Genomic DNA, 20,261 nt, shown 5'->3' on the forward strand with positions numbered 1-20,261 from the left:
ATAAACTACTCAATCTCTGTTATTTATATAGCAAATATTCGTTAACGTTTTCATTTGACGATTCTACTGCTTTCGAATGAAAACTCTGCATTGTATTGTACCATTGTTCCGTAGATATATTGTTTGGTGCTTCAAAATTTTGATGAAGTCTAGGGTACTCTTCTCTGATCTTTGAAAGCTTTAAAAGCAACTGAAAGCCTGCGCATTTTTAGTGGTAGGTTATAGACACTCGATGATAGAGTATAGGCCTGCTTATACTCTGCAGTTTGTACGGAAATATTGAAATTTTAAAGTGTTCTCAAGCAAATAACAACGACATATAAATCCAGTAATGAATCAGTGAGTTAATGATTGTGGCCCTTGTACCTTGGTCGTGTGCGGGCATCGGATGTTGATCAGCGTAGTAGTGATTGTTATTATGGTTGCCGTTGCTTGGGCTGTTTCCTATAGTATTATCAAGTTGGCCACCTCCGCTGACGTGATTATTAACGTTGTGGCCGTGTGGATGCAGGGGTAGCGTCGGAGAATGGGCCACAAGGGGGCAAAGGCCTCCTGTACAATTGGCTGCCATCTGCTCTTTGCCGGAACAAGGTCGACTGCCCCGAGAAGATATAGGATTTATGCACCGGCGTTGCCTATAATAATAAACATCCAATTTCGCTTAATTTGAGATACGAAACCGTTTCACGAACATGCTTAATGAATGTAAATAGCAGCTTGCATAGACATTATACAAGTGAATTTGATTAAATAGATGGTATATTAATCTACTTTGATAAATTTTACTTATTTGTCTCAGAAGTTGTTTTGATATTTTAGTGCCTGTCTAGCTCGAAGACTTGCCAAGACCCGAAAACAACGCTCAATAAAGTTGCCAAATTGATGCACGTAAAACGTCTAGGGATTATTCACTTTAAAGTGACTTATATATTAGCATTAGTCACGTTGGGATTATTGATTTACACGTCTAATTAATGAAACTATTAGAGGTGTCTTGTATTTCTTCACACCTTGGATTTAGCTCCAAAAGCAATGGGATCGGAGTGCTTCTTTGTAACTTGGCTATTATTTACCTGTGTTGTCTGCAATCGGTTCCACAGCTACTCCAGGCCGACCAAGGACCCCACCGTCCATCAACAGGCCCTCCTCCTTGTCCTGATCCTCCACTGCTGCCGCCGCCGCCGCCGACGACACTACCTCCCGATCCCAAGGCATGGCTAGATGATGGATGTGGTCCTCCGCCACAATGGGGCCCACCAGCGTGACAGTCATTCTTCTCGGAATAGTCCCCAAGACAATCGTGGCCACCGTTGCGCGGTGGCGGGTTCGTACAGGATCGCGTGCGTGTCCGCAGACCCCGGCCGCAACGCGATGAACACTCACTCCATTGGCCCCACGGGCTCCATCCGCCATTTGCTAAAGAGTTAGCAGCATGACGGGGGAAGATAAAGTACGGAAGCGCAGCATACCATAGAAAGGTGGTCACGAATGTAACGAACCAGAACACAATATCGACAGACGGAGAATACGTTCAGATTGCGATCATAACAGGTCAAAAACGGTGGTCACGAAAAACTTATTCAAGTACTAAAGGGATACTTCAAAAACAACTAGCAAGTGCTTTGGATCAGATGAGACTAACAGCTGTGACCACAATATAACACGCAAAAAATCGTTAAAATACCTGTTTTTCTTAGATAGTCTTCGAAATAATTCATAATAAAAAAGTCCAGATTTACATGTTCCATCTTGTAATTCTTCTATTACGGCGTTTAAATCAAACGTGTACATTTTTAGTATAGTCTATAGTTTTGTCCATTTGTTATGATTAAAAGTCAGATACTTGACTTGGAATAATATATTTTAATCAAATAGCTGGACAACATACATTCAAAAGGATAGAAGAAATAGACACAAACCTAAAACGGAAATGGAGGCGGTTTCGCCAAGTCGACTTTCGCCTTTCGGCGTCTTTACTCCACAGGTGTAGTTGCCTTCATTCGCTAGGGTAGCGCGAAGTATTACAAGACTGCCTGAGTCTTGATCAAGATCGACGTTGTCATCGAGCATAATCTCTTTGCCATTGTGAAGCCAGAAAAGGCCCCGGCCTTCCGGAGCTTCAGCAGATGAAGACAAGCACTCGAGAACAACTTTGTCACCTAACGGTACCAAACGCCTGTGCGGCTGAGATGAACCAGAAGAGTGGCTAGACGCTGAAAATAATTAGTCATAATGAAATTAAAGTACAGTAAATTATAGCATTGTAAGCAATGATTCGCATTTGCTAAGAGACTATAATAGACGATGTTCGCTTATTTGCACAATTAACAACTTGTGTAAATTAAACCTCTCTCTCTCTCTTTTATAAATATCTTGCTTAATTTAAAAATAACCGGGTGGATTGGAAAGCTGTCGTCGGATAAACGGAAGCCTTGTAAGCTCCGATTGCACTACGTAAACAAATGTTTAAATGCTTTGATTAATATCATGCCATTTGTCATGTATGATTCGGATTGTTTCCTCTTATTTCAATTTATTTAATCACAAATCCCACCCACGAAGTACGACCCTATCTGTTGTTTTTTTTTTTTCTTTGTTTGAAAATAGGGAGCCCTCCTGTTATCAGGATACTCACTTCTGATAAACAGCTATATATGTGCCCATTGCTGTGATACACCATACCAAGCCGTCTACCCAAGTGTAGGTTCGTTGTTGTTACAAGCAATGTCACTCTTTTATTTATATCACGAACCTTTTGTAAAATTGGAAAATGTACGCGTTCGTCGATATTTCCTGACTGCCGTATTTATTCATCACTTCTCGTAAATATCTATCGTTTCGTATGAACGGCCTCCTTTCCCTTTGTATAGTGCACAGAGTGAATCAGATTGGCCAATGGTAGCCATCGATCTTTTCGCCTCGACCTTTTGTTCAACTGTAAAGGAGAGCGCCGGAACCGCTTTGACGAACGAAATCGAAATTCACCAGAATCGGTTTTCTTGCTCCAAATTCGGATGAGGTTTCGTCCGTTGCTTTTCTTCTGGACTCCTTGCTTCGTCTCTCTGACTTTTTTTTTCAAGCCGAAGTGTCCTCTGTCCGTTCCCTTTGCTCCGTCTTCACTGAGTGCTGCACCCCTTCGGATTCTACCCAAACGAACCCCGCCAGCTAACAGCGACGACCCGACCCGCAGCTCGATGACCACACTAAAAAGGCCGCTTGAGCTATACTCAACTAAATCCTATTACGGTCGTAAAGTAGAGATCCGCTGGATCTGCTTCGCTAAGGAACACCATACACAGGACCCACAAAGTCACAGTCGAACACATCAACACACACATACATACGCACGAACCCACAGAAAGGCGCAGACCTTTTCTGTAGCCGCCACGATGAGGTTTTATGGTTCTCCCTTTCCCTGTCCTTCAGTAGCCTCCCTGCCAGCAGCGGATGCACGTTTAAGAAATCCGTTCTTTGTGCACGGCAAAACGGCCTAGCTTGGACATGACTTCGCAGTGGGGCACTGACACCAGCTACTGCCACAACTCTTCGGGACTGCTAACGCCCTTTAAACAGCGCCCGTTTTTTACCTGCAGGACTCTGTCCAAACGGGTGCCTGTTCCTTTTTGTTCGACGGACACGGCACGCAGCGTAGAGGAGAAAAGGCAAATCAAAGCGGTAGAGAAACGCAGTGCGTCTCAAGAAAAGAACATCTTACAGCTCTCCCAGCTGTATGTCAGTTCTGTTTCCCATGCAATGCGTTTCCTGCCTTTAGGGTGGCTGTGTATGAGGGTGTTATGTGTCTCTGGATGTCCAATCGATCCAATCCGTGCATCGAGTTTCGCCAGCCAGCAGTCTGTGGGTAGGTGAGGAAAATGACGAAAACTTCAGAAAAATGTACACGCGCCTGCAAAGCTCTCGGAAGCTATACGGGCGCAAATTCAGAAGCTGTCGCATGAGTAAAACAGTTGAGAGCTGGAAACAGGCTACCGAAACATAGGAGCAGAGGACACGGAATTGGCGCGAAGGAAGAGGCCTGACGCCTTTGCAAAACGCCTGGTTGCTTCTCACAGTGCGGTCGCTTCAGATGCGCCTCTGTTCCAATGTAATGTAGTATACTTCGACCGCCGTTACCACCGCTTGATGACGCAAGAAAACAGAACAGGCAGCGGGAACTGTAAACCAGCGCACACTGGTGGTAACATGAGGCGGCTATGAAGTAAGGTGGGAAGGCAGAAATTGAGCTACTTGTTCGTAGAGTCGAAACGTCTGCTAGCCGGGTTACTCCCTCTGCGGGTTAAAGCGAAGGCGCCTGTGTCCTCCCCGGGGAACTATCTCGCAGTTCAAACTGAACCACCCACAAACCTAAGTTCAAATAGTAGGCTCTCCTTATCATAGTGGAAGTCATTCTATTTCATACCTGAATCGCCGTTTATTCGGATCGGATGAATTTGGTGTGCACTTTGACAATGTAACACAAGTCTTACCTCAATATACGTTTAATATCTAGACACAACGGAAGATATACTCGAATGAAAAAGTTTGGATAGAAAATCAATAGCCATTTAATTTGTTACTTCTCATTATTTGTAGTGCATTCTAGACCTATAAAATACGGTCTGTGTAAGTCGGACCGTAAATGTATTACATTTACCGATAAATTGGCATTGTATGTCCACACAATAATCGACTTCCAAAGTTATTTTAACATGCATGACACTTATATATATAAGGTAGTTCTTTTGGAAAGTAATTACGAATGTATATTTTATAGTTAGTTAATACTCACTATTGCATATCTCTTAGTTTATTATTACCGGTAAAAAAAAATAGCTAAGGGTATGCAGCAGCAGGGGCATCGAATCGAAGAGATCTGCTAGTGAGAAAAAAATAAGATTTTAAAAATCTAAGACGTATGCAGTGCGTAGACCCAGCATGAATAACAATGAATTAATATACACGGATTGGACGAATGTACATATTGTTATACACGTTGGGCAAACGGCAGGGAAAACAGGATGAGCGTAACGAAATTCGGTTGGCATCGAATTTAACTTAGTTTAATGCCCGAGTGTCATGATCTTAATGCTTTTTTGATATTGACTTTAGCAACAATTATAGATTATTACGGATTTAAGTTAGTGCAATGGCCTCTTTCCCATCAACCCATATCGACTGTGCATAATTCTGTAGGAATATAATATCATCTGCTTTTCATAACGTTATAGGTATATATATATTCCTATTGCTATTTCAGATGAGCCATTGGAGAGACAGCAATATAAAAGCGATTCGATGCACATACGAAGAAACTAGCAGACGGACGACCGAAGCGACGGTTCGGTTCTAAATAAATAATGCAAACGTATCCTCATTTAGATGTGTGCGGGACTTTCGATCGGACAAAAAGGGGAGAGAGCAAAAGACAACTGCTGAGAGACGAAGGGCCTTTTACACCTGACGGTCTGTGCGAAAAGGACGTTTGGGCCGAATGCTACGTGCGTACCGTTCCGGGATCGGTAAGGCTGACACGGCGCGGACGGTGCTATTATAAATGTCGAACAAGTCTACGAAGGCCCCCCTTTAACATCTAGCATGGGGCTATATTCGTTGCCTATGGTAGCAGCGCGTGGGGGATAACGAAAAGGGCATGAAATACGGTAACGGTATCGACTCGTCCATGGCCGACGGTGAAAAGCCCTACTCGCAAACATATACTCGTACATATATTGGGGTATGAAAGACAAACTTATATAAACGAGATTGCTCTTTACTCTTCGGGCAAATTGACATTAAGGTGCAAGCAGCGTACACGGGGCATATTTGTCCCTGAGTGGTCCAGCAAGGCTTGGTGCATGAATTCTAGTATAAGACAAAGCTATGATCAAACAAATATATAATGCGGTAGACGCGACCGGTCGAACTGTCGGTCTGTTAGAAGCACAGCTCACAACTTCGCCGTGAAAGATACACGATGAACAAAATATTTCCAAATTCTCTTAAGGAATAGAATGGCAACGATACCAACAACCTCGGGAATAACGGTATACAAGAATGTCGAATGACTACGATCGAATGGAAACCTAAGTGGATATGTCCTTTCCATTACGGTTGCAGCGCCATCTAAGGACGAAGATGGATGAATATATTTGATTAGCGATTATGCATAAAAAGCCGATTTGCTTACGAGACCAGGAACGAGTCTTCTGTGAAGTATAGGCCAGCATGGTCATAGAGTCCGCAGCATTCGCTTGAAGTTTACACCAATGAGTGGGGCGGGTATAAAATGAATTCTGGTCACTCCTTTATTTTGTCCGCGCCCCCTTAGAACGGCTCTATGGGATGGACGGTCATTGATGACTAACCGACAATCAGTATATATGCAACTCATCCATCTGTTCATTGCAATTTTGAGGACCCTTGAATTTAGTACCGCCCGAGCCTCGTGGCCTTCTGCAACGGAACGACCCCTTGCGCTATACTCTCTCTTACTTGTCTCAGATGTCCGTTTTAAGCCACCTATAGTAAGTCTGCCTATAGTAGTTATGGGAGCGGTCGTGGCTGCACTGGCAATAGGTCGCACAAACGGAGTTCCTTTCGTGTCCTATTTGGGTGGACCACCGAGAATGGTTCGCTACTGTTTGTCCAAGAATGGACTCCATCAATCTAAACGTCTCCGCGTGAGTAGGAGGTGGCAGTTGAATCGAAAGGTCCTACAGCAGAAAGGGCCCAATAAGGGTGCTGCTGCTTGGCAGGGTGGTCGTAGTCGATCGCATAAGGGGACGGTTAGTATCTTCGAAGGCTTGTCTCGGGGGAGCACTTTGTTAATGGGAAGATACGCCCTTCCCGAGTTTCCTTCAACTCCCTCCTTTGCTTTCCTGCTGCCCATCAAAATGGCCGGTACTGCGCATGTCCCTGTCTCGGTCTGCGCGGCAGTGCCTTCGCAGCCAAGCAACGCGGTAGGGGCAATCATGTTGGGGCAGCACGACTACTGCCAGCCACCCTACGATTTCTCCTCCGTCTTCCCACTCTCGCTTTGAACCCTGTCCCCGGCTTCACCAGACGCACAGACAGAGAGCACATAAGAGTGAGATCCCTAAGGGCCACTTGATGGCGACTGCGGCTACGCTAGTTTCTGTTCAGCCTCGGTCAGCTCAGACAAGTCCCACTGATTCGATGATGGAAGTCTCCGGCTGACCCTCTACCCAGCGCTTTCCTGCTTCTTACATCGCTGAACATCATGCGGAAGGACTTAACTTGCTTGTGAAGAGCCTCTTGTACCAGGATCTGGCCACCACTTCTCTCTCTCTATAAGGGGCAGGGTGGGATACAGAGAAAACGATTCGATATCGAAAGTAAAGAATTCTTAGTCCTTACATAATATTGCAGTACTCATTGTACAGTCAAATCATTTTTGTTTAGTGAGAATCAACGTGGTAATTATATTAGAAATATGGTGCTTCTTAATAATATTCTTAATTTGTTCTCATCTGCGTCATCATCTTTTCATCTGTAAAAAGGAGGTTGACCATCGCCTTCTACGGATGCGCATAAACAGTAGCATAGTCTAGTCATGACTGTATATGACTGTTCGTGGTCGTCGAACAAATCTCGATGGAATTAGGCATGGAAAAGTGTGAAAAAGACTTGCATTTGGGCAGAAACCTGCGGCATCTGTCCCAGGTAGCAAGCAAAGGCAGTACCATGACGGCACTAGGCACGATCTTGTATAGCGCATATATTAGACTTGGGTCCACAACCCCTTAGTCTTATTCCTTCGCTCTGCTCGTCTGTTGACCTATGATATATACCCACTTATCCCGCTTGTCCTGCTATATTATGTACGAAAAGGCTCACGATGTACACAGTTATGTGTTGGAACTGGATGAGTAAATCGGATCCCTGCTCAGCCCAAAATCCATCCCCGTATTGGCCGCCAGCCACATAGCCATACACTCGTATACACGCACATATCCTTTGTACCGTGTACACTTCTGGCTCATTGTAAGAACGCGCCAGTGCTATATTTTTCAGGAATTTTCGCAAAATAAAATGGGTCATAGTAGGTAGATTTCTTAGGGCCGCACCTTGGTATAAGGTCATAATGATTGTGGCGTAAAGGATGAAACAGTTAATGGAGCTCCTCTCTTTTGAACCGTCAACCTAAAATACCTGTAAAGGTCCACAAAATGCGCACCAAATGTGCATAGACAGCCAGTTGATAAAAGCGAGACCGAACTAAACGACATTCGTCGGGGGCAGCAACAGTGCCCTATAATAATAAATTCAAATCGGAGAAGGCCTGCGGGCAACCCACTCAATTCTCATCGCTGTCGTTGAGGAAAGGCCGAATCTCGCTCATCCTCTTTCTCTGCCTCTCCTTTGCGTCATGACTAGGCTACGCAGTGCGCCACCCTCCGCATTAGGAGACCGTAAGGCCAGCGGAGTAAGTGGAAACACGTCCGCCCCTTTCGGAAACCAAGTCCCTCCGGATTGGAACTGACGGCCTGCGGCGGCAGCAGGAACCGGGCCAAAGAGCGCCGCTCTGCGAGGCTGAAATGCCGACGTGAACGAGGAGCAATGTAGGAAGCTCCAATTTTCGCCCCATTAAATTTGCCCACAAAGGCTTTACGCTTGTGCTCGCGCTTCGCAAACAGGAGAGTGCGGCAGTTTGGTAGTCGCGAGCAAGTGATGAGAATGTACGCACGGCCAGCGGGACACAGCGTCCGTGAATACGTTGGCGGATAGATGAACGAGTGGTTGGGTTTGTGCCTGTCTGTCCGCAAGCGTTTGTCTGTGTATGTTCGCGCGCGAACGGAGAGCAGGAGATGAACGGAAGCTCACAGAAGCGGGTAAAGAGGAAACACATTCGCTAAATATTCGATCGTAGCTTGGATTTAAGATGACTGAGGCGTCGAAAACGGGGAACTGAGACGAGAAACTGAAAACAGCAGGCTGAAGGGACAGCGACGAAGCTGGTTTCTCTTTCTCTCAGTTTTTCCTGTTTCCCCTCGTTCTCTCTACGGACAATCGGCGAACGTGGAAATGAGAACTCGCTTGAAGAAACGGTTGAAGCTTCACGTTCTCGCCGACCCCGGTAGCCCCTCGTTATTACTGAGAATGCCCTACCTAATGGTACAGTAGCAAACGTTCTACATTTCGCTACATAGCTAAGAGCCAATGTTCATAGCTTGTGGGCTTGTAGCAGCGGTTCAAGCTGAATAGTGGTGGGGTTGCTCTTCTTTAGGGTGAAGTGCAGTTCTAGGATAAAGTGTGCAATGGCATAAATTACGTTACAGCCGTGGAACCGCCACGTCTCTGGTTACGTGTTGAGTGTCACCAACAAAGATCATACACGTTCACTGCGTTGTGTAAGTGCTAGCTGGTGATGAGGTACTGTAGCTCTATGGTCAGGAGAAATAAGCCTAAGTTTTGTTTTAATTGTCAGCCTAACGACTCGACATATGAGCAGAGAACCTTTCGACATGTATACTGTATACGGGTCAACTCTTTGATTCAGTATCCTTTCCAATCCCTCGACCCATTAGTAAACTAAAACTCGTATGGAATTCATTTGACACTCCGCCGCGGCAGCCGATTATTAACAGTTCTCATTGGACGCTAAATGCTGATGTAAAGGCATTGCGTTCTTTGAAATATCCCTATTACTTTTAGGTGTTTATCAATATGCGTGTATATGGGTGGAGTGCGCAAGGTGGCATCCGAAGTTACCGATCTATTAAGCTGTCCTAACAAAGTTTTTAGTTACTGTTGCAGTCTATATATATTTTATACATAATTCCCGCACTTGCTCGTATCACTGAGACGCTGCCTATTGTACGCAAGTAAAATGCATAATAGAGATTGTTTGTGCCTCTCAAGAACAAAAATTTGGACTCAGCGCTTGGCCTTACTTGTGATTTATAATGGGAAAGATGTCAGCTTATCATGCATCTCTGCGCATTGTTCTTCAGGGTATATTATCTCTGCTGGGATATCGCGAGGGTTTATATGCATATTTGACCAGTATCAAACACGTGAAAATGGAAACTTGTGACTACGAAGTAGATGCTGTCTTGCATTGTTGTAGATAAAACATGAACGTACTTCAAAATCTCTGTCATTCGCTTTATATGTACGCCGTATGTATGTGGATGAAGTGACTTACTAGTTATAAAGATCGGTCGACAGTTTTGTTGATTTTTGTACATTTGCGTCCTTGTCAGACTCGTCGCCAGCTGACGCGATCACATATCGTTCCGAAAAAGAAATACGAAGGTTCCACAATACTATTTCTTCTTTTTAAATTTTAGAGGCAACCCAGCACGCCTTTAGTAAAAACATGGCTAGATGCTCCTAGTAACTCTTATAGCTATTTAGTCGTCCCTGAAAAGCATCAGATGCGCTCGATACGTTTTATCGTGGGGCAACATCATGACAATGGCGCGCAAGCTTAAATTTAGCTTCTTTTTGTGCTAAAGCAGAGCAAATTTTTCACAGAACGCATGAGCAGACGTGCGCCTTCGTTCGCTACGATATGCGGTAGGATATAGGACTAAAGTAAATTAGGATTTTGAATAAAATCTGCTGTATTTATTTTGAGCTTTAATTTTAGAGGCGAAGACCTTGTACCGAATGTGTTTTTACTTACCCAATCTACTAGAATCATCTTGTCCAATATTATTCAATAAAAAGATTTTTAAAATAATCATATAAACAATAAAAAGATCCAATAAAAAGATAATAATACAAAGGCTTTACATATAAAGTTGTCTTCTGGAAGAGGCGCCTCACGTTGCTGCCCGTTACGGACCTTACCGACAAATATGTGATACATCTGAACGCTAGCCATGTTGCCTGAGTGTTTTCTAAGATAATTATTTTTTATATTTATATTGAAGTTGAACGTTACTAATACGAATTCGCTCGATGGCTCCGAAAACAAAAAGGAATTATGAAAGAAAAAATTTCGGCTCTTCTCTGCAAAAAACGATGGACAAAGGAAAAAGCTATGCTGACAATAATTTACTTCTTAAACCATTTTTGCTGTATCCCCTTGGTGCAACCATAAACCTTTACTCTATGGCGTCATCCAAAAACCAAGACAATTTTCGACAAATAGATTATGTCCTATTTAGAGGCCTAGACATCGGATGTTCGACTCAACACAACAGAAGCTTTACTACGCATTGCTTCAGAATGTCGAACGATGTCGAGTATCAAGTCGCTGACTCTCTCTACAGCCGGCCAAGTGAATGCCACAGTTAACTATCGCTCATTATATCTGAAGTATGTACATGCGATTAATTATCTAGATTTGGCCGAAAAGTTTAATTAGTCCTCCCCCGATTTGTGTTGATGAGGACACTTGGTGGCCTTAAGTTAAAGACATCTGCTTGTTATATTCTCTACTTAACCAACTTTCTGCAAATCACGGAACGGCCCATGATAATGCATATTAATGAAAGCACGCAACGGGCGGCGGGCCTCGTCTTTTACGGTGGATACTGTCATTTGAATAAGAAAAAAAATCGTACGCACTTCCTGTTGCCGGCCCAGATCTAAAATAAAGATACCTCGAAAATAACAAATTGTTAACGATTTTAGAATAAAGATAATCCTACATTTTTTTTTTGTTTGAAGGAAGAGAAATAAAAACCTTACACGGGCATGTTTCCAGCATATAACGATGTGCATCAACTGCAGCATTTATTTAACGGAGTAACTTAATTGGGTTTTATGTTAGATCCATCTAAAGAGGTCCATTTCTATCAGCTTCACTTGTATCCCTAACGATCAGGTTATTCGTAATGTTTTAGTTATACGCAGAGGGGTTTCGAACGACGAGGTTTTCTGCAAATGCTTGTGTATATGATCATCGATCGATTAACTAAAATACCTTTTATCTATCACAGTAAGTAGTCTAATGTGATTTTAACCCACGTTGAATCATTACTATAAACACATCGGATTTCCATTCGTCAGGTACTAGGTGGAACTTGTTTCCTACCTAAATAAAGAAATTCATCCCGGGGACTCTCTAATACTTCGATGGCTACTACGTATATTATAATCTGACCTTAACCTGTATTTAAGCTAGCTAGTTTAATATCATAATGCACTGCGTCCGCTGACCGTCGTTTCGTGTCGAAATTATTGTAGTATTTGTCGAAATTCCATAACTTGGAAAACTCGCTTTAGCTCACTTGTGCCGTTTTGGGCCAGACGTACAGCGCCTGTACACGAGATGGTCAGAACAGGTCCCCGGGCAAGTCCGGTAGCAACACTTTAAATGTCTGGTCAACTTTTGAACGACTCCGCCTTTTACTCGCTCCGGTTTAACCCGCACAAGGACCCTCGTGGCCCCGCCCAGGCCGATTAATGGCAAGCGGCAACATTTCAAGTGCAAACTCATAGAAACCCAGCCGTCGTCACACACATTCGTCCTTCTTCAATCGGATTCGTCGAACCACTTAATCTTCGGAAAAAATAATAGCGACAAATAGAGACTACCACGGTAACGTAATCTAAATTATTTTTTCGAACATCGAATAACTTTTGGTCAGGGTATATAAAAAGTACACTTTAAAAATTTACAAGGCGAATGAAGTTTTGCACATTTGGGTGCGCCTTGTTTCCGAGCTACACTTCATATCGCACGATTTCAGACCCACCGAATGGTAGTATATATTCGTTAAGACTGGCTGGCTAAGATTGGCTGGGTTTGCTGCTTTGACTTGTTTGTTTTCCTCATCGACCGAATGTTTCAACTGCTCGATCACAGAAAACGATTGCTTTTTAACTTGAACTTTAGCCAGCAATCACCGTAGGGGAATGTTGCCAAACGTCGCCAAAATGCCTATTAGCCGCCGCTTACTTGTCGCCGAAAGGCGACCGTCGCTTTGCGCCAAACGAAGTTAGCCGGCGTCGACGTGTCTGCCGGCAAGGTTTGCAGGTCTGTGATAATAGAAAAGCTGAGTATGGCAGGCGTCATGCAACAGATTTGGAATTCTAAGTCAGCCACAGACCACGGCCATATCTACGGAAGGGCAGCTCTGCCAACAGAAGAGAGGGGAACCTCCGGAGGGGGTAACTGCCTCGATGGTGTGTCGGCTGTTTTGCGGGGAAATCAAGCGGTGCGCGACGTGACCTCTTGCCGCTATGGATCAGCCGACTCCTCTGCACTAGCAGGCTACGGGCTGTCCCTGAGCCCCCTAGTTGCGGTCTCGTGACGAGCTTACTCTTATGCTTTACGCCAGTTACATGACAGACATAACGGGGAATCAAAGCACATAGAAGGCTAAAGAACGAGCGAAAACGCAGTGCCAGCAGACGAGAACAGTCAGGCACTACAGCTGACAGCAGATGGGGGGTCTGGACAGCGCATTTATGTATAACGACCGAGCTTTTCTGCGGGAACAGAGGCAGCTCCGATATCTGCGGCGGCACATAACAGGGTAGAGGAATCCAGCTTGAAAAGAATGGTTAGGCCATGGTGTAGCATAAAGGGAATGTCATTTTCGTTTCCAAAAGAAGATTGACCCCGAAATAGCTGTTCAAGGCATTGCAGCAGCAGTCGCGAGAGCAGAAGCTTCGAACCGATGAGAGCTCGATGGAGGAAACCCAGGCGACAACAAACAAAGACGGAAGACGAGAAAGCGTACGAAGGAAAAGAATGCTCAGAAGAGGCCGGTACAGGGTTAACAAAAGGCAAAAAGAAACTGAAAAAGAATTAATATCATGGACAAGACAACGAGCTTTGGCTTCACATTATCTGCCTGTATGTATGCATCGAAGTGGAAGTGGCTGCTGCTGCTGTTGCCGCTAATTCTACGGCTGATGCTGCTCTGTGCTAGGATAACTTCGATGGTGCTGACTGGCACTAGCACCAGCGAACAGGGCAGAAGTCGAAAAGCATATTCTAAGCCGACATGGAAAGAAGCAACTTGCGCCGATTTAAAGAAACTCTCAAATAGAACGAGAAAGGAAGGAACCAGGGCGCACAAGTTAGTGCAGAACCTAACGAAAACAGGGAAACCGAGGAATCCACTGAGTGCGATGCAGCAGGGCCTTCAAGGACCTCAGAAGGCGTCGAGAACAAGAGAGACGGCCACAGAGAACGAGCCACAAGAAGCCAACGGCGGAACATTGATTACCGCCATTAGTAGCGTGTGGGCTGGCCGAGAAAATCAGGCACAGCAAAAGCAGCGAAGAGCAGCAATGAAGGTTTCTATGCCACAGAAGACGGTAGGCGGGCAGACTGATACTGAATGGGAAATTGATACCTTCAGGGGTTGACGTCGCAGAATGGAGAAGGACTGTAGGGGACACACCGACTAGATTCCGAGTTAGAATCAGTCTTTCTGCCTTTTCAAATTAGCTTTGGAAACGGGAGCCTAAAGTCGCGTACCAGGAAAGGATCGAGAAGACGTTAAGCAATGTATTAGATGAACTCCAGCTACCCACAAGTCAGAAATGTATGTTTTTCTTTTGTAGTAATTTAGCTTCAGGCTGTAATATCGAAAATGGATAAGGGCTTCGTATATGAGAAACACCCTTTCGAAGATGCACACGAGCTGCGGGTTCATGTTTGTGTTTGCAACTTGGCACTATTGCTGCGTGTAGTAGTCGAGATGAACCTGCTAATTCTGAACTCTATCGGACACTCGTCGATCGGGAAACTATAATATATTATTCAACCCTACATAGTTTATTTAATCTCGGGAGCCACACGTACCAGACTAATGGACGGCCAGGGCTGACTTAAGTGGGCGCGGTTGATGTTCCTTGTCGCCACTTTATATGAAATAGGCCAACTTTTAATAATCCTTCTTTCGAATTTCTACTTCATCTACCTCGTCCTGTGATATTAAGGATTAGCAGAATACCGTACTGACGAACACGATATAAAAATTGTAATGCTAATTGTGAGTTACAAAAACGTAATAATAACATAAACTATTTCCCATACTTGACAAGTAGGTGAATAAGAACGGAAATATATAAGCGAAAACTGCATTATACCGAAACAACGAATGGCTGTCCCTAAATGAAATGGAAACGAGATTCCATTATGGCTAGTAAAGTAAATACATCGCTGTGATTATTTGGAACTAAGGAACTCTGTCCGGCGGCGTAGACCAGCAGTGTCATTTCGCGGAGTTTCCAACCGTTGCTGCTTTGGTCATCACAATGCATCATGCCTCAACCAGGGCAGTCGTCCAATTCAGCCTTTCTACCTAATCTCTGCTGCAGACGGCGCCACTCAAGCTCATCGCTCGTTGCCTTCTACCAGTCACCCTATATCTCACTTGTGACCCACGATTCATCGAAACGACAACGACGGTATGGCGATACTCACTCACTCACTGCTTTGCCTACCAATTTCCTGATTGCGCGCTTTTGCTTGATCCGGTCTAATTCTTTAAGACTGGGCACAGAAGGGGTGAACCAACAGGAGCACCCCAATTGGTAGAGGAAAGGCAGAAGCGAATTTGCTTTCGACTGTTGATGACGAACCCAATGCAAAGAGCAAACTCTGAACGCTGTGATTCGCTTTCTCCTAAAAGCGACATACGCTTTTGTATCGGTATTAATTTCAACAAGAGAACAGATTCCAACAGGATTAATGTTTTCAGTAATAATATAATTGTTTTGTTTGATTTAATTATATCTTGCCGCATTGCGATTTTTATGCCCAGATTAATTTTATTAAAGAACTCACAATAAAAAGAGACCGACTGTATCCCTAGTACCCGCTAAAAGAGGTCACAGAACTAAAATTTACCTTTCTAAATTTAATCCTACCTATTATAGCAATGAGTTCTCCAACGAGCCAACTATCATCCAACTACACTACCTTGACGCTAAGTGAATTTAATAGAATATTCTAACAAAACTGATAGAACCTTTCCCGCCATGTATATTTCAATCCTGGTGGTCGTATTTAAATATGCAATGCGTGTTCTGAAATGTTTCTCCATGATGCAAAGTTTGTTAAGGCTTTAATTTAACCATGCTGGAAAAGAATTTTGCAGATTGTTATCCATAGGTATAATATGTATGCAGAAGAATGATAGTAGATACTTACGTGTTAGCGCAACAGTGGCGACCCGACTCTGCACTTTACCGATGCTGCTCCAGGCATGACAAACGCACTGCATGACGTGACCCGCTTCCTTGAGCAATCGATGGGGATGTACTTCTGCCACTGCCTCAATGTTACGAACGCCTGTCATAGGATCAACAAAATCTACTGTCTTTGAGGTGAGGCTATGCCCATTGCAGCGAAAGTGCACAGACAATGCGTGCGACGCCTGACATTGCAGACGACCAGGGCGACCTTTGGACACGGCTACGTCTTGCGGCTCTTCAACCAGCACGGGGCCCTTGATGACTTCGTGGGTGAGTAACTGATTCATGCTCGTTCCACCAGTATCGACCCCAGACGGTCCAAGGGGACCGCCAAGTGCCGCACTGGCATCTCGATCCCCATCTCCGTCTTGCTCCTCGTCCAGGTCCTCCTCCAACTCATCTGAAATGGAGATTGCAACAGACCAAAGCAGTATCTGGTTAGTACCCGCGGCCAGGTCTACCCGAGAGACTTAACCGCCCATAGGCTATCTCACTCTCTGCATGCAGGTTTCCACTTCGTTAATGCGCACCCGAAGCAGCCTGTACTAATAGCACTATAGACAGCCATACGGCATCAGCCACTGCAGCTGTGCGATACACTAGCACCCTAAAGCATAACATGAGTCTCCTCGTTTTCTGTCCTTTAAGCCGAAACTAAAGCCTTCGATCGAACGCCCTCTACGTGTCTAGCCAGCGGGTCTCCCGCTTCTGCCGCCTTTCTTTCAGAGTAAATCCGAGATATCCGCTCGGAGCAAGCGGCGAGCACTAACTTTGTCAGCATCGAGTACCTCCAGCCGCTCCTCTACTTTAGGCGCCTTGATCAGGCCACGTCATCATCGCGCACATAAACTTATACACACGAGCCGCGATGCTGCGATGTGTCGTTGATATTGACACTACCCACAACGGAGACCGGTGTGTTAATGTTTTTGGATCTCGCGATTAAGTAGGAGCTCCGGCCGATGTTGGAGATTTACGTAAGTGGGTACCGAGAAAGGAAATCGGCGAGGTATTCAATTGCTTGACGACAAGCAACCGACAGACCAACGTTAACGAAATCGACTAGTCTCGTAAAAAGGACTCTTAGTAAACGACGAATTGCTAGAATAGGGCTATGTTGGTGGCAGCACGTGCAAGCAATGGCTGAAAATGGCGAAATTGCTTAAGTAAACGGCCAGCAGAGCAGTTATTCTCTCCATGCTCTGCTTCGCTTTTCTTTTTCTTTTCTTCTTCGCCGTGGAACGAATAGAGGCGGCATGAAGTAAAGAAGAAAAAAGAAGACCACAAAGCCCAGCAATGGCCTTAAATGAATGTCGTTCTGCGAGCGTTCGAGTAGCTGTGCAACCGGGGAACAGTCAGACAGCCATGCCATTGCTTTTGCAGCACGCAGACCATCTCGTTTCAGTCGAGGTTGGTGCATGGACCCCTTCTTGCTTTTCCTCTGCAGCTGTCTTACCGCTGCTATGCCTCCGGTTGCTATGCTCGCTCACGGCCGGAAATTAGAAACGAAAACGGTCTATTTTGCCCCATCTTTAACATCTCGCCCAACACCTCTGCTGGCTTCGGAGAGCCGAATATAGCGCGTCCCAAAAAGCACCAGGGAACACACCGACTCAACATAATGGAAATGGAGAAGCTTATTAAGAAGTTTTGCCAGAACCTTTTGCTTCTGTACGATCCGATTTATTTGAAGAAGAATAAACTTTACGCCGTTTTTGACAGGGTTGTACCCAGGCCACGTGTTACACTTCTATCGATTTACTAAAAGAAAGACTTTAGGTTATAGGGAGAGCGTTCTTGGTGGGTTCCTGGAATTACCGGAGAAGATTGATTACCGAGAATACATACGTTTCCGCCTTATAAGCCCAATATGCCACGAGCCTCCACCACAATGAACTGGCGAATGCTCGATTTTGAAAACTAATGTTGACAACAGATGTTCGCGTTAGATTGAGCTATTTAAATGCGTAAAGTTCGAACGTGTCGATCCATTTTGTGAAAGTCATAGATGGTTTTTCGCGCCCCTTAAAAAACAGCCGGCTACCAATACGGTTCTTTTCGTAAGTTAGTTAGAAGAAAAGCGATTTATCTAAGCCACGAACAAGAAGGCACTTGGTACCATCTGATTGGAGAGCGTCCAGCCCTTTTCCTACCAACCCTTTCGAGGTCCTTCTGACACCAGCACCGAAGGGCAACAGCTCGTTGACTCTAGCGTATATAAGGAAGCAGACAGACAGGTTGAATCATCAGACGTGGCTGCCGCCTGGGGTTTCTGCCGTGCGAAAAGAATTCTTGCACATTTACCCTAGATCGATACTGGCTGCTTGAACGATACTGTGAAAAGACTTAGAAGCAGAAACCTACCCGACGGAACCTGGGAAGCTGACTTAAGTGGCAACTATGGAGAGAGGTGTACCTATTTCGGCACCTTAGCATGGCAGGGCACCAAGAGATAAAAGAAAACCAAAAAGACCTGGGTCTCCACTGTCGTGACCCAGTCACCAACATGTCTCCTTATTTGGGGTTTACCTACCCTTTTCGAAAGCACGCAAGAGGGACACACTTTTAGGCTAACATCTTGACACTGAACGAAGCCGTTTGAACGAAGCTGAAGAACCCAAGGCACCGCCCGACGTTGTAGCTCAACGAAAAAGAAGCAACTTCTTAGCCAATAAAAGAAGCGAAATTTTTGTAGCATCTCGCAAGCTTACTACACTGTATTATACCCTCCTCTAGCTTGTACTATAGCGAACGCCCGATTTGGTGTCTTCGTCCGTTTGCTATTGTTGTTGTTGCCGCCGAGCGGGTCACGGACAAAGCAGAATAACATTGCGCACTTTCAAAGATCACCAAGCTGCCTGTCTGCTTTTGTTGGCAGCCGACAGTTCTAACTTTGGCCAAGGACCTTCAGAAGGCGAGTTGAGCGTGTAGTTGTGTCGGGAGGACAGGATTTACGCACGAAAAGAAAAACCATCAGCTTCGACCATGGTGGGCTATTTACATCAGCGAAAAGTACGCGTCTACCACTAGCATAACTACTACTAAGACTCGCCATCACGTAAACTGTCTTATTCTGTTTTATTTCAGCTTAACGTTCAGATTTCCTGCAAAAACCAGCCCTGGTAGTGCAGGACCTGAGCGCAGGACCATGGCAGTTAATCCGAAGACCGCTGTCCGACAGTTGTGCTTGCAGGTCTAGATACAACTGGTCGACTATAACTGTATTTAGCGCTTTCGGCAGTGGCAATCTACATAAAAACACAATGAGAAAACGGCCGGTGGCAAAAAGAAAAAAGGAGGGGTACGAGAATGAGAAGCCAAGACCCCAATACAGCCGACGAGCGGCGCCAAGCGGTGTTGGTAATGATTACGCCCCGTAATGTATTCATAACCTGTTCCCATGCCGCGCGCTGCTACAACAAGCGAGCAAGAGAAAGCTGGGGAGGCTATCCATTTTTGCGGATTACTTCCATCAACAGCAGCAGCAGCAGCAGCAGCGTACCTTGCCCCTATTTCTCCCGCTTACTGTTATCCCTATTCTACTACGAGCCACTTGCCTCTTGGGCACAGTACGCGACGACTCGTTGTTTCGGACCGTTTCCTTCTCTTTTTATTTCTGGGTCTGTAACCTGTGCGCCGCCTTTAGCATATGCGCCTCTCAGAAAGACGAAAGGTTCCATCTGTTAAGGATACACTAGATTTTTGTCCGACAAAACAATCACGAAAACTTAATTCTCCAAGCTATAATATCTAACTACAGATACGCCGCTAGATCCTTCTACACATCGGACAGTGTTGATCTTTGTTCACGTAAGAAGTACCGATACGTTTCTTAAGATTTACGTGATTGCTGCTTTCGCTGGTAATAGGTAAGACCGCTCAATAAAGTAATGCATGAGTTAAGACCCTGAAAATTATTTGAGTGTCCCTACATCAGAATGAGCCATGCCAGAATAACGGTTTGTAGAAACAATATAGCAATTACAGGATCGTTTTAGGTTCCTGACGAACTGCTTCATAGCCCAAACTTATTCCGCGTAGGAATATCAGTACAATGTTACTCATATACTAATGAAACGTAAAGCGAAAACATGCAACGCTCACGGTTGATGCACTATTTATAATATATA

At 44.8% G+C, this 20,261-nt stretch overlaps 1 protein-coding gene across 2 annotated transcripts in view; it reads right to left on the bottom strand.

Annotated features, from left to right (window-relative positions):
• Positions 1 to 20,261, bottom strand: part of LOC111255584 (netrin receptor UNC5B-like) — a 44,561-nt gene that overhangs the window by 6,472 nt on the left and 17,828 nt on the right. For both annotated transcript variants that reach the window (XM_022817698.2, XM_086974232.1), the window contains 4 exons: positions 16,088 to 16,531; positions 1,920 to 2,213; positions 1,074 to 1,416; positions 367 to 635 (listed from right to left, as the gene is read on the bottom strand). In XM_022817698.2, the coding sequence (XP_022673433.1) occupies positions 367 to 635; positions 1,074 to 1,416; positions 1,920 to 2,213; positions 16,088 to 16,531 (1,350 nt within the window). The remainder of the gene's footprint in view (positions 1 to 366; positions 636 to 1,073; positions 1,417 to 1,919; positions 2,214 to 16,087; positions 16,532 to 20,261) is intronic.

The sequence above is a fragment of the Varroa destructor genome, unplaced genomic scaffold (genome assembly GCF_002443255.2).
Source record: "Varroa destructor unplaced genomic scaffold, Vdes_3.0 BEIS01000001.1, whole genome shotgun sequence".
Classification (NCBI taxonomy): Eukaryota; Metazoa; Arthropoda; class Arachnida; order Mesostigmata; family Varroidae; genus Varroa; species Varroa destructor.